We start from the raw sequence: 14,501 nt of genomic DNA, 5'->3' as shown, positions 1-14,501 counted from the left end.
ACATGGTTAGAAGGCCTGTCCACACCTACATCATTGCTCTGTGCTAAAGGTCTCTTGCAATAGGTGGCTAGGCAAGCATCCTGTCTAATGGACTTCATTCAAGAAGACTTGTCTCAGCTTCCCTGCACTGGGGCTCCGTTCCTCTCCCCATGCCTGTTTTGCTCATGCCCTCATGCAGCATGTGCGTGGCATGCGGGGCCATGCACTGAGATCCTAAAAAGCATTGCAACTATTTGATCTAAGGAAAAAAAAAATCAAACCACCACCATCGTAATTTAAAAATGCAGGCGACACTTTAAGCCCCAGGGCACTGGGATGCCTTTGTGAGTTGTCTTCGCACACGTGGCAAACATCGCTCATGTTTACTCAGTAAATCCCTCTCTCGCCCAATGGCCTTCTTCACGCTTCCTGAAGATAATGTAAGAATCATGTCTTGAGGGGCTCACTAATAATTCAGATAGGACTCTGCTTTCCAGGCTTGCCGGCCTTTACTCTGCCTACCATCTACATAAACGGGCAACATTTGTCGAGCTCATAGAGGACACTTCTAGGGAATGTGTAGCCCTGAGACTTAAGGCGTCGCCAAAGTAGTAAATAAACAACGCGGCCTTTTTAGTCCCATGTCAACCAAACCAAAGGAAAATGAAAGTCTTGCTTTGGAAGCAGGCAGGGCTCAGAAAGATTTTGGTTTGTAACGCAGTCTACCGACCAGACATGTATAGCTCCTTACTCCTGCGCTTTTTCTCCAGGCGCCTCAGCCGCTTCTCCTCCCGCCGACGGGCCTCTTCTGCCTCCTGGTGCTGCCGACACTTGTGGAAATTCTCCACCACCACCCCCACGAACATGTTGAGCACGAAAAAGCTGACGATGAGCAGGAAGGAGATGAAGTAGAGAAGCATCCACGGGTTGTGGTTCTGGACGGGCTGAGAGATGGGAGGCAGGAGAGGGCAAGAGAGAAGAGGAGAAAAGTGTGGGTCATTGTAAAACAGACATATCAAGTGTCCAGCAGCAGTGGGAAGCCAGTGGTGGATTCCCATGGGTAGGAGAATAGGGCTTGGAGAACCCATGGGCTGTTTCTCCGCAAGTTTTCCTTTCACCCATTTTCTCCCCTGTTGAAATTTTACCTTCTTTTGTGAAAACCATAATTTGGCTGGAAAAAAAAATTCCTCGCAAGATCACAATTTTTGGCATGGAAATAGTTTTAATTGAAGAGAGGCTCAAATTTATGATTTGCGTGGGGGCATTAATGCTTAGCTGATGTTTGTCCATTGTTCTGAGATCCTTGGGCACTGCAGATGCTAAGTACAAAGGGTAATCACTGTTACAACATGGTACCATTCACCAAAGGATCTCGAGAGAATTTTGCTAATGCTTTAAGCCTCCCAACACCCAAATTTGGTAGCACCTCTTTTTAACATCCCCAATTATTTTCTATTTCATGTAAATACATTCACGTTCACCATGCATTCCTTAAAGCAACAGTGAAATGGTACATGTTTTCAGAGCCCCTTGGAGCTGGTGTTTTGGTCCCAAGGTATCCGTCCTTAGGACATGATTTGTAGCTTTCACCTCCTGGTGTTTTCTTCAGCAGGTCAGTGATGCCGAGGGAGGAAGAGGGCTAACTCAGAGCTGCCTGTGGGCAGGGGGTTCTATCTTCTGCATATTCATGTGTGAAAAACATGCCCATTTTGACGGGCTCCATGTCACTGGCAAAAGTTGCACTGCATGGGCTGCTGCAACCATTTCTGAGTAAGAGCAAGATTCTGATCAGCCCCTGCAGAGGTACACAAAGAGCATCCTTCCCCACCTTGCTGCATAGGGGCTGCCCAGAGCCCCACTGGAGGACGTAGACCCTGCTCCCTCTTAGTGGCTCCATGGACACTCAGGGCCTGAAAGAGGGTACGGAAGGTTGCGGTGATGGTGGGGCCAGGCACCCAACCTGTCCAGGCATAGAGTGGGGAGTGTGCTGTAGCTTTTTAAAGGGATGGATAGCTGCCATGCTGGGGAGGTTGGGACCTCTAGGAAGAATTCCAGCTGAGATTCCCAGAATTCCTTCTGGAGACATCTGCTGAACTAGGGCCCCATTACACCCATCACACCCAGATGGCATCCAGGGGACAACTGAGCCCTGATTGAAGTGCTCGTCAGTGCTCAGCTGTGGTTCCCAGGCTGTTCAGGTCCATGCTGCTGCTTTGGAGCCCCCCTACTGGAATCGGCGCCAGAGCAGAGCGCCTGTGGGGGTTACTCAGTTCCATTAACAGCTGTGATCTGTGCACAGTGATCCAGACCACGAACACTAAACTTGTAAAACTTTTTGAGGTCTTTTGTTTCTACCTGCTGGTCAATGCCCACAGCATCCAGGCCATTATACATGATGTTCACCCAGCCGTCTTTGGATGAGAGTACAAACAAGGACATCAGAGCCTGCAAGGAAAAGCAATAATATAAAGATCAGCCCTGCTGCTATTCACCTCCCTTTGGTCTTTTTAAGGGAGGAAGGGGTGGACTCATTTGCTCTTTGAGTTTCTCAGACTAGCAGTGGAAAGGTAGGGCCACAGGAACCAAAGAGAAATGGCAGAATGACTTAGTCATGTCAGTTTCCTCTGCCTTAAGTACATAGGGGAGAAAAACAATCAACATTCGTAGAGGACATTGATTTGGGAAGACAATGAATTTCAAGCCTCAAAGAGGGCATACAAACCAAGAAGAGTCAAATGACCTGCTAAAACAATTCATAATTCATAACACAATGGAGATAATTTTTTCAAATGAAAATTTACTGTGATTTTAACCATTTAAGCTATTGGTTTGGTTTTTGCTGGTTTTGATGGAGCTTGGTTTTGGTTTTAATGGAGCTTGGACAACAAAAGCTGACTGGTTAGCTTCCTTTTTAGTTCCACCCAGATTAATTCACGTACTTATAACACAGGTTCTGCTCAGCTACATTGGCAGCATCGCCAAGACCAAATGCACAAAAATTTGGAGGGGGTAACTTTTTTCAAGTTTTTCTTTGCAAACACGAAGAAGGTTAGAAACTAATTATTCTAAAAAATGAAAGGTGAGATTCTCACACAATTAACTGACTCTAGGTGCTGGGGCTTTAAGGGAAAAAAACAGGACCACAGGATATCAGACTGGAAGGGACCCCTGAGTCACGGAGCACAGTCCCCTCCAATTACAGGCAACCCTGTAATATAATCCCATTCATAATTTTGTCAAGTGCCCTCTTGAAGCGAGTGAGGTTGTTTGTCCCCACTGTTCCCATTGGATGGCAGTTCCAGAACAAGACTCACGATAAAATCACAAGAGTTGGCAATGCTGCGTGCGTGAACATGTGAGGTCATGCTATTGATTGTGACAATCAGCAGCATAGCTCAGAGCATGTCACAGCCATCATCTGGCTCAACACAGTGGGGACTGAACCAGGGACCTCCAGAGAGCTAAAGCATCAACTGCTAATGCTTGAATTAAAGAGCCTACAGGTGGAACAGCCTCACATCCTCTGTGGATCCCACCAGGGCCTACATAACACAAACTGGCCTGTGGGTTAGGTGTAGTTTTGCTCAGTGCTGTTATTTATTTTGTACATGCCACTGAAACACATAAAAATCTGATTAAATTTAAAAACAACAACAAGAACAAGGTATTATTTCACACTGGGGGCCAGATTGCAATCCCCTTATTCCTGCTGAACAGTACCTTACACAGAATCTCAGGGTTGGAAGGGACCTCAGGAGATCATCTAGTCCAACCCCCTGCTCAAAGCAGGACCAATCCCCATTTTTTGCCCCAGATCAACTTAACAGCCCCCTCAAGGATTGAACTCACAACCCTGGGTTTAGCAGGCCAACGCTCAAACCACTGAGCTATCCCTCCCCCCAAATGAGGAGTGGTGACCTGAAGTAACGGCACTACTCAGTGCGAGTAATGGGACCAGACTCTCAGCTCCTGGGTTTTGTTAAACCTTTAAATAAATGAAACCTAAACGGGGGACCTGACGATGAGATGGCTGGAAGTTCAGTGCTGGAGCAGGACACATTCGGAAGAGCCCATCAGACAATGACACAGAAACCTCTCGGAACAAGAACTACTTTACCTGCCCTAAATTGTCGAAGTTGTACTTCCGCCGGACCCATCTGTAGTGCACGCTAGTGCAGTCGGCTTTAGTGGAGATGTTTTTGGTGTCTGGTCCTTCGCAGTAGTAGAACTTGCCCTTAAAAAGCTGAAATTGAAGAGGAGGGGGGGAAAAGTATCTTGGGAAGCCTGGCGTGGGCACTTTGTTCTGTTCCAAGGACAGATCATTGTTTGCCTTGGTTGGAATTTGGGATTCCTTCCCTTGTCCCTGCAGCTGAGGTACCCCTCTTCAGGCACAAAGCCTGAAGCCCCTCTGTTGGGTTAAGAGGATTTCGCATCCCTGGAGGGATCGGAGTGGCTTGCCTCACCCAGCAGGGGAAAGCCTATTCTGAATGACCTCTCTGTCTTGTTGGGATAAGAAGGGACTTTCTGAATGAGTGCTTGGTTACAGAGGGAGAGTCTTACCTGAACCCCTAAGATCCCGAAGATAATGAAGAAAGCACAGCAGATAAGCACAATATTTCCAATAGGCCTCAGGGATGATATCAAGGTCTCCACCACCAGTTTTAGACCTGGGGCTCTGCTGATGACTCTGGGGAAAAAAACAGCAGAAAAAAGCTTGGCACTCATCCTAGACTCATACAACCACAGAATTAGAAGGGACCACCAGGGCCATCTAGTCTAACCCCCATTTATCCCATCTTTATTCTTCCTCCTGCTCCTTGGGGGCAGTCAGGCTGATATAACCCTTCTTTACCCCCCATATGTATTGGTATGGTACCCTACCATATAGGATGTTACGCTATACTATTCTATAGCTCCTTTCATCAATTGATTTCAAAGCGCTGTACAGGTGTTAATTAATTAAGCCTCACCACACCCCTGTGAAACAGATAAGTGTTCACGGACCTGCCCTTCTCTCAGAGCTAGTATTTAAGGTTCTTTGCACACTCAGGCAGATGTCTCTGCATCGGCTGCATTTGGCTCACACTTTGAAAGTTCTCTTTGCACTTGTGAGAGCTGGAAACATCGGGCCTGGTGTTCATTTACACTACGGCCACCTCTCACCATTCTTGTCCCGTTAAGGGGCCTTAAAAAGCGTGCAAGTGTACTTTAAAGGGCCTTAGTGTAGATGAGAATCAGGCCTTTATTTTTAAATAACAACTTAGAATACAGTTGTGCGGCAATTAAAAAAATAACGAGGCTGCAGAACAACATTATGCATGGTGCCCTGGGTATAGAGTCAGTTGCATGCTCCAATTTACCCTCTCATAACAGACAGAGAGGGGGTGAAGTTGAAATTGAAAACCAAAAAGGAAGTACTTAGTTTACACAACACGTAATTAAACCTGTGGGACTGTCTACCACAAGATTTCACTGAAATCAAATGTGTAGCAAGGCCTCAGCTGATTAGACATTTATATAGACAATGAGAACATTCACAGTTACATTAGATAGGATAAAAATGTATAAGGGATATAAACTCTCCTGCTGCAGGGCACAAGCCAGTCTCGCTAGCTGATGAAGATTAGGAAGGAGTATCTCCTATTGGCAGGTTGTTTCATAGAATCATAGAAGATTAGGGTTGGAAGAGACCTCAGGAGGTCACCTAGTCCTATCTCCTGCTCAAAGCAGGACTAACGCCAACTAAATTATACCAGCCAGGGCTGTGTCAAGCCGGGCCTTAAAAACCTCTAAGGATGGAGATTCCACCACCTTCGTAGGTAACCCATTCCAGTGCTTCACCACCCTCCTAGCAAAATAGTGTTTCCTAATATCCAACCTAGACCTCCCCCACTGCAACTTTAGACCATTGCTCCTTGTTCTGCCGTCTGCCACCACTGAGACCAGCCAAGCTCCTTCCTCTTTGGAACCCCCCTTCATGTAGTTGAAGGCTGCTATCAAATCTCCCCCCCACTCTTCTCTTCTGCAGACTAAACAAGCCCAGTTCCCTCAGCCTCTCCTCGTAAATCATGTGCCCTAGCCCCCTAATCATTTTCGTTGCCCTCCGCTGGACTCTCTCACAGTTGTCCACTAAAGGGTTTCTAGCACCTTCCTCTGAAATACTGGCCACCATCAGAGACAGGGTACTGAACCACTGGTCTGATCTGGAATGGCAGATGTTGTGTTCAGTGGCCTTATACCAAGCCTGAACTTTGCCCCCAAATACCAAGCATGTAAAATCTTTCTAGCAGCGTATAGACAGTAACTCACAGCAGTGCTGGAAAGCAAGCCTTAGCCTCCATTTATAGATGGAGAAACTCCAGCACAGGGTGGTTAAGTGAGGCCACTGAGAGAGGCCGTTTGTGGTGGACTTCTGAAGAGCACTGCAGCTGTGTCTCGTGCTCTTGGGCTCAGGCCTTTAGAACACACCTACTTTGTAAGTTACTCAGATGCCCCATCTTTGGAAGTGCTCAGGAAGGCTAATGAACCAAGGCTCAATCCTGCTGAGCACCCTGGCCCCATTCCAGCCACGCACTTAAGCACATGTTCAACTTTCTGTCAGTGGGACCATTCAAGCACTTAGTTAAGCACAGGCTTAAGTGCTTTGCTGCCTTGAGCCGATGGTGCTCAGCACCTTTTGAAAGATTGAACCACAAGATGCCATTTATAAAGGGGAGGAGTATTTTATCATACAAGGGGGGTTGTTTCCTACCTAAACGGTCCGGGAACTGACTCAGAGACAAAAGAGATTTGTGGTCCACAGGTCCGTAACAAAATTAATGAGCAGCACTGATTGCCTTCTATTTGCAGAGGAGCCCAGTAGTGGATCCAGAGGCATGGTTTATAGCAGCACAGAAAGTTTGGATGTTTTTCTTTTCTATGTGAGTGACTAGAGAAAGGATCTCCTGGGTGGGTCTGAGAAATGCGTTTGTGCCCAAACAGCACCACAAACCCCAGGGAGTTTTTCCAGGAGGCTGCATGTTTCAGTTGAAAAATGTCAAAGCTTTTTAAGAGGGTGGTGCAGGATCCTTGTTGGTAGCTTCATTTTGCATGGCTAAGTTAACACTTTAATGCCCAGGTGGCTGATAATCTAGGCAAGTAGAGATGTGTGAGGAAGGGATAGAGGATAAAAGGTAGATGTTGTAAGCCTGGGGCTACCCAGTCAATAGGTAACATCAGACGGTTTATACTTCCTCTAAGTGAGAAGTGTTTAAGTAACTTCTTGTTCTCTCAAACTAGTAATGAATAATGTGACAGAGAAACTGAATAGTCTCTGGAATAACAGTGCACAAGACTTATGTAAGTAACACCAGAGTCAATCATGGGCTCTTTGTGAATACAGCAGGTTGAATTATTCTCTGGAACTAATTCTTCCCAATTCTGTCCCTTATATTTGTTCATACATCATTTGTGCCCTCATTTCCATTACTCTTCATAGGTTCCAAGGCCAGAAGGGACCATTGTGGTCATCCAGTCTGAGCTCCTGCATGACACAGACCGTAGAACTTCCCACAAATCATTCCTGTTTAAAATGGCTGATGATGGAGAATCCACCTCAACCATTGTGAAATACGGTACTGCCTAAAAAGGCCAAGCCAAGATAGTGCCCCATTGTGCTAGATGCTGTAAATACACAAAGAGATGGTTCCTACTCTGAAGAGATTGCAATCTAAGAGGGCAGCAGTAAAGACAAATTCAGAAAACAGATTGGGGTACCGAAGCAACAAATTAGATGAAAACATTAATGCAAGCACTTTGCCATCTAGGAAATAACTAGCGAATACACAAAAGCCATTGCTTATGTAGGAACCGGCCAGATTGATTCTTGCTTACTAGTGTGATGGGAAGAGGCAAATGGCTCTTTTTCCTAAGGACCGCACGTTTCTGGAGCCACCTATCTTGTTTCCAAAGAAATTTCTTGGGAAAGAGAATGTTTTTTTGTCGGGCATGATGCAAAATGGGAACGGGCAAAGTGAGCTGACGAGAATTCCCCAAGTATTTATACTCTCCCTGTCCCTTTATTACTGTGCTATCAAACAAAATACAAATTCCCTTTATTCCTCTTTCAAATATTGAAAACATGACCTTTCCTCTTCCTAGCCAACAGCTACATTGTGTCCAGGTGGCATTAGATATACACACACAGGAGAAGGACTACAGAAACTGGAGCTTATCAAATTATTGCCAGCACCTGTTTAATTGCCATTTCACTCTCAGCCAATGCGACCTTCTCCCTTGGGAATGGCTGTAAGGTTGTGCAGTGTAACATGTCACTTTGATTAGGGAGCCAGCCTGATATGTAAAATTATGATTAAAATGCAGCGTGAGGAAGGCATTCATCATACACACTGTGCGAGTCCGATAACACTTCCTGCCCCAAACCAGATCAGCTCTTCTAGATAGTGGTGAAGACAAAGTACCAGTCACTTTGGTCTTCCTTACAGGTGCTGAGAGTATGCACACAACAGATGGACCGAAACCCATTTGGTGTTCACGTTCAGTCACGTCTGATAATAAGCAACTGAAAGCTCAGATATTTCTCCATCACTGCTGAGGGCTTGTCTACACTGGCTTATTTTAAATTGGTTTAAAAAACAAATTAGTTAAATTACTGTGCAGACCCACTCATATTGGTTTCAGACTGGTTATACTGGGTTAACTTAGGTCTGTAAATTGATCAATGCAAGATAAACAGATCAAAGCCAAGCTCACAGCAATACAAGAGTCCACACAGGAAGTTGTACCAGTTTAACTAAAGTGGCTTAAATTATACCGTTAGCTAAATTGGTTCAACCCCGTGTGTACACCAGGCTGGAGACTGCAAAGCTGGCCTGGAAATCTTCATGAAAACGCAACCTTGCCCTTTTCATAACTTCTTCGACTCTGATGTTGAAACAGAGAAGGGTCCTGTCTTGGTGTTAATCCAGAAATGTGACCGACATTTTACAACTTGGAAGAACCTTCTACTAGAGCAATTACTTGTTTTTCCATCCCAGAACAGATTCACAACCATCAGTGTTGCCAACTTCCGTTAACACTCACCTGTGGTGAGAATTATTTTTTATGGCCCAGTAAAGAACCATTAGTTTTCCTATCATTATCAGCTTTGTTCTGTCAGAGCATTTCCATCATGAATTTGCAAGGGTGCCATACAGTGAGATGCGCGATCACGACGATTCCCGTTGACACTCTGCATGCAATGCACTGAAACAATTCAGTATTTTTAGTGTGTCCCAGTGGGACTCAGGAGGCAAGGCCTATTGTTTGTGGGTAAGTCACTTCATCAACCCATGCCTCATTTTCCCCACCTGTAAAGGAGGAACAATGTTCACCACCTTTGTGAAGTGCTTTGAGGTCTATGGATGAAACTTGCTATATGAGTGCTAGCTTCAAGAGGATATTTTACTTCAGAAGAGTTTCAGTAGCTTAAGGAATCAAGTCTTTCCCTTCAAACTCCATGATTCATCAAAACAAAACGAAGGGCTCACCTGCATGGCAAGTTACTATGCGGCAAGTCCAGGTGTGAATCTACTGCACACCAGCTAGCTGCACAGTAACGTCCCAGGTGGACACTGCAACAACAAGTCCTGGAATGGGGCTCAGCTGACTATGCTTTCAAGTATCAGTAGCCAAGCTGTATGCTGGGACTTCCACTGTAGATTCACACCACGGCTTGACGCCTAATAGCTTGCCATGAAGACAAGCCCAAACCCCACACATCCATTTTGCCCAGTGTGAAAGTACCGGAGAGGCCTCAAGGTCCGCAGCAATCTTAAGACTCGAAGGATACCCAAAATCTTAGCCCCGCCTGCTGACGCCATGGAGACGATAATATCAATGATGGATACAAAGACCAGGACCCCATCCAGGACATTCCAGCTGCTTTGGAGATAGGTATTTTCCCCAGAGAAGAAGCCAAGGGCCACCACCTAGAACCAGTAGGAGAAAGATATTTAAGTTGTGGCCTCATGCCTTTTGCTTTTTTGCTGTACATGACAGACACTGACGTGCAGTGAAATACAGCTCATCTTAGCTCTCAGACCACAGAGGCCAGCCCTCATTGTGGGTTGGCAGGTTTAGTGGAGACACATAATTACCTTCACCATCATCTCAACAACAAAGATTGCAGTGAAGATGTAATTGGAGACACTCAGAAATATCCTCTCCTGTAAAATAGAAATCAACAGCAGGAGGCAAGTCATTTAAACAGCAGAAACCCAGCATCCTCCATCCCACAGGTTCCTTCCCCGATGTGGCTGGGGAAAAGTTATTGTGGGTGCAGGAAAAGGGATGGGGGGATGCTCACCATGCTGTGGGGGTCAATATCGGGCCTCTCCAGTGCAATGGTGATGCAGTTGAGAAAGATGAAGACCAGAACCACATGGTCAAACATCTTGTGGGCTATAACCTTCTGGCACATCGCTCGAATCCTGGGGGAAAAGGGGCAGAAAGGAAGAGGTCATGGCCAGAAGCCAGTCTGGGTCAGCAAGCTTGGAACTCACCCCTCTGACTGGCATTTCCTTTCCTGAGAGACTCCTTTAAAACCTTCAATGGTAACTATCTCAGGGTGCTGAGATAGGACCTGTGCACAGTTTGCTGCACTAATTATCAATGAAATAAACAAGAAACAACAATAATAATAATTAATTATTATTAATAAGTCACCTCAGCTTCCTGCCAAGGTGTCGACGGCCCTGTCCAGTGATTCTGCCTATCACAGAAACATTACTCAGACAAGAGGCTGACTTCGGATGTCCTTACTCAGATCTTCCCCACAGAAGAGTTTTGCCTACTGAAGGGCTGACTAAAACTGGAGTCTGGAACAGCCCCTCCTGTGGTAAAAGGCAATGGAATTCCATTCCTGCCCAATGGAATGAGCTTCTCCCAAGCCCCAGTTTTCAGCTGCCAGCCCACTTGGTGAACTGGGGTTTCTTACCGATTCTGAGGAGAAAACAAGTAGAGGGACCAGTCTTCATGATTCTTGCACCACTCCGGTTTGTAGGGCTCCAGGGCTTTACGAATCCTGTAGCAGTAACTCTGGAGAGAACAAAGAAATTGCTCCTTTCTTTAGTTTTCCTGGCTCATTAGCCCACGGGGTCCCTCTGCCCTTCTCAAGCGACCCTCTGAATTCTTTGCTCTATAGGTGGTTTCTGGAAAAGGCGGTGTTAGAATTTGGCTGTGAAAATGAAGACCTATCTGTGTCCTTATATGGCCCCCATCATCACAGTAAAGTGATGTGCCAGAGGTCCATATGGAGCCTGTGGCTACACCAGGAATTGTGCTCAGATTTCCCCCTGTCCCAGTCCAATGCCCTATCCAGAACACCATCTTTCCTACCCTCCCATCAGGCTCACAGGGAAGTGAAGAAGAGCCACACAACATGGGATGTACTGTATAAGTGCAGCCAAAGGTAGAATGGAAGCCTTGTTACAGGGCAATCTGATGCTCAGACCAGCGGCTGGGATTTGGACTGATGCAGGATGGTAAAGATCTAACTCTCCTTCTCCCCCGAGGAAAGGAAGCTTCCATGAACCCTACATACATGGCCAAACCTTGAAGTCCTTACTCCCTCAAAACTCCCCCCAAAGTGAGCGGGAGCCGGGGGCGGGGGGTTGCTTGCTGCACTTGAAACCAATCCAGTCATATTTTGTGTCTTTATTTTCCCACCAGACATAAGGATTGAGGGACTTCCAAGCTTCAAGGCATTGCACTAAGTGCTTATTAATTAATTAATTTAATTGCCTGGGGTCTATGAATTTTTTGAGCATCGGTGTAAACTCCCCTATTCAGAGGTATTGAAAATCCTGTTTTGTTTTTTGCAATACCAAAATGTTGTGCCTAAGTGACCTAACCGCGTCACTGTAATTACATCGACACCGGTTTATGTGCTGACCCTCCATGCTGGCTGACATGAGGCTAGTTTTTCTCTTTCGGAGATGAGGCTGACTGCAGCGTTGTGACTCCAATCTGAAAACTCAACCCGGGTGTCAGCAGTGACTGGAATCCTTTGAGCTTTAGCCTCCCTTCACAGAAGCTCTGGAGCAAAGTCCCTGAAACAGGAATCAGGCCCTGGAGAGGTCACAGTGGAGGGTTAACAATGTCCAAGGCTCTCAGTTTGGTGCTGGAGAGCAACTGGGTTAATGCTGCTCTTGCAAAGGGCATTGCAAGCTGCTCTGGGTGACCCACCAAGCCAGGACATGCCACACGTCACTTCCTCTTTCCTTGGAAGGTGGAACTTTCTGGAAGTTGGAAGAACAGATACTGCAGGTCCAGAAGAGCTGACAGCCAAGATAGTGCTCGCGGTGCAGAGAACCCGGGAAAATGAGGGCTGTGCACGAGGGGACTGTACACTGAGATGTGTGACGCTTCCCTGGAGAGCCCAAACTCGCTGTAAGGTGGCCAAAGTTTGCGAGTGGTTCAGGGCAAACCCAGGGGGGCTCTGCATATGGGACTGAGCTGGGGAGGGGGAAAGCAGTGTTCCACAGGGAGCCAACAGCCTCACACTGCACTGAGCCTAGAGAAGGGTCTGTGTGGCTGACTGAGCCCAGAGGAAAGGGGGTTTTTCCCCTCTATTTCAAGGTGAATGGGTAGATTGGGGCAAGCCCAGAGGGAAAGGGCTCCACATTTCAGAACATGCCTGGGAAAGGACCCATGTTTCACAGGAAGCCTGGGGGAAGGGCCTAAAATTGACAGCAAGCCCAAGGGAGAGGCCCCAGGCTTTCAAGGGAGCCTAGGGGACCAGGTTCTGCATTTCTAGCAAGCCTGTGACAGAGGGTGCCTAGGGTGAAATTTGGTTGAGATCACAACAAATAATGTTTGGGAGGGCATCCCGGAGATGGGTGTCAACCACAGCCAGGGACTGTAGTTCACAAAGGTGGGTGCCCATCACCCGGACACTTCACCTTGCCTATAGATCAGACAGTAACAGAACCCCCCTATTCGCAAACAAAACTCTTTGGGAAGTGGATGCCAATTCACTAGGAACTGGACTCTTTCATCTACACCAACCAGTAGGTGGCAACAACTCTGCCCGAGATTTGAACAAGCACCTTACAGGGGAAAGGCTCCCTTACCCCCAGAGCTGCCCGATCCCCAGGGCAACTTACGTCGTCCATGTCGTCATCATAGTCCAAGGGGTCGTCCTTGTGGCTGTCGATGCGCAGGAAGAACTCGCTGGGCACATGCACCATTTTGCCATTGCAGTCCTGGTACTCTGCGGGCAGCACGGCCAGGGGGTTGATGCTGAGGGAGTGGCGCATGGTGGGGAGCTGGAGAAGCTCAGGCAAGTCCAAGGAGCTTCTGTAATCCAGGGACTCTGCCCGGCGGTGCAGGGTGGCTCTGCTGACAGTGCTGGACTTGGCATCATCGGAGTCATCATCCGTGCTCCCTTTCCCCTCCCCAGAGAGCAAGGACTCTCTTTCCCCAGACTGGTTCTTCTTCTTGAGGCTTGGGGCCCTTCCGAGGCTGTTCCAGCTTGAGCGTCGGCTTCCCCAGTTGCTGTTGGGTCCCCAGTTCGCACATGGCGAGCTGCGGAGGCTGGACTGAGAGATGGGAAAAACATGTGAGATTTCACCCTCAACCAGAAGAGGGAAGGAAATAGCTCAGAGGGAAAGGAATTTAGCCCAGAAGTTATGGCACAAACTGCTAGGTGGCTCCAGGGACAAGACAGTCATTCAGTTAAGAAGAACAGACAGGGAACATTGCAGGTGTTGTTAAGGGCTAAGGCAGGTAAATTCATGCTGCTGGACAGGGGCCCCACACTGGGAACGCTGGTGTTCCAGTTGAGCGCTTTTCCGCAACTCTCTCATCTCCTTGACTCCCTCATACCTGGGTACCCAGGTGAACCCACATCGAAGGCGTCCCTTTAAAGTGCACCCTCAGCATGGCTAGAACCTCTCTCAGTGCAGGATTCTTGAATCCCATGTAAGTTTTAAGCACACAGGGTCCTGCCTGTGCGTGCCAGCCACATTACAAAGGCTCCAAGAAGGCTTTCATAGGACTTCCCCTTTTCCAGAATTACAATGCTCACAAAAGCTATTGATTCCCCCCCGCTCAATTACACTCAGTGCACTATGGCCTGGGGTCTGAGTCCACATACCTGAGTCAGTGCCGTACAGTAGCACACCACCTGTCTTAAAACATATTCCCCATGTAAACTTGGCACAACTAATGAAAACTCAAGGCTGGCTCCACATCTGCTCCAGATCCATGAATCTCACAGCAAGTGGAGGAGCCCAGCCAAGGAGGATTTTATGGAATCCTCTCTTGGGGTCACAGTGCCCTTTTATAGGCCCTTTTATACTGTGACACTGCTCCACACCAACTGGATGGCAGGGCTGGGGTCAGTCACTGGAGATACATTCTTGTGTGTCACGGTAAAAATCACACAACCGGTTCCTAAGGGCCTGCCTCTCATTAACACTAACTAAGATCCCTTTACACCACTCTGGCAGCAAAAATGTGTCCAGCCCTAAGACTCTGTT

General features: G+C 47.2%; 1 protein-coding gene across 1 annotated transcript in view; it reads right to left on the bottom strand.

Annotated features, from left to right (window-relative positions):
• The window catches only part of CACNA1H (calcium voltage-gated channel subunit alpha1 H), a 479,184-nt gene that overhangs the window by 51,437 nt on the left and 413,246 nt on the right, over positions 1 to 14,501 (bottom strand). The window contains exons 17-25 of the mRNA XM_084642056.1: positions 13,125 to 13,559; positions 10,955 to 11,055; positions 10,325 to 10,448; positions 10,116 to 10,184; positions 9,763 to 9,947; positions 4,540 to 4,666; positions 4,097 to 4,222; positions 2,335 to 2,424; positions 710 to 923 (exon numbers count right to left, since the gene is read on the bottom strand). Of these exons, the coding sequence (XP_084498182.1) occupies positions 710 to 923; positions 2,335 to 2,424; positions 4,097 to 4,222; positions 4,540 to 4,666; positions 9,763 to 9,947; positions 10,116 to 10,184; positions 10,325 to 10,448; positions 10,955 to 11,055; positions 13,125 to 13,559 (1,471 nt within the window). The remainder of the gene's footprint in view (positions 1 to 709; positions 924 to 2,334; positions 2,425 to 4,096; positions 4,223 to 4,539; positions 4,667 to 9,762; positions 9,948 to 10,115; positions 10,185 to 10,324; positions 10,449 to 10,954; positions 11,056 to 13,124; positions 13,560 to 14,501) is intronic.

The sequence above is a fragment of the Lepidochelys olivacea genome (assembly GCF_965140295.1).
Source record: "Lepidochelys olivacea isolate rLepOli2 genome assembly, chromosome: 10".
Taxonomy (NCBI): Eukaryota; Metazoa; Chordata; order Testudines; family Cheloniidae; genus Lepidochelys; species Lepidochelys olivacea.
Note: the sequence above shows the minus strand (reverse complement) of the source record. Positions and strands in the feature narration are given on the sequence as shown.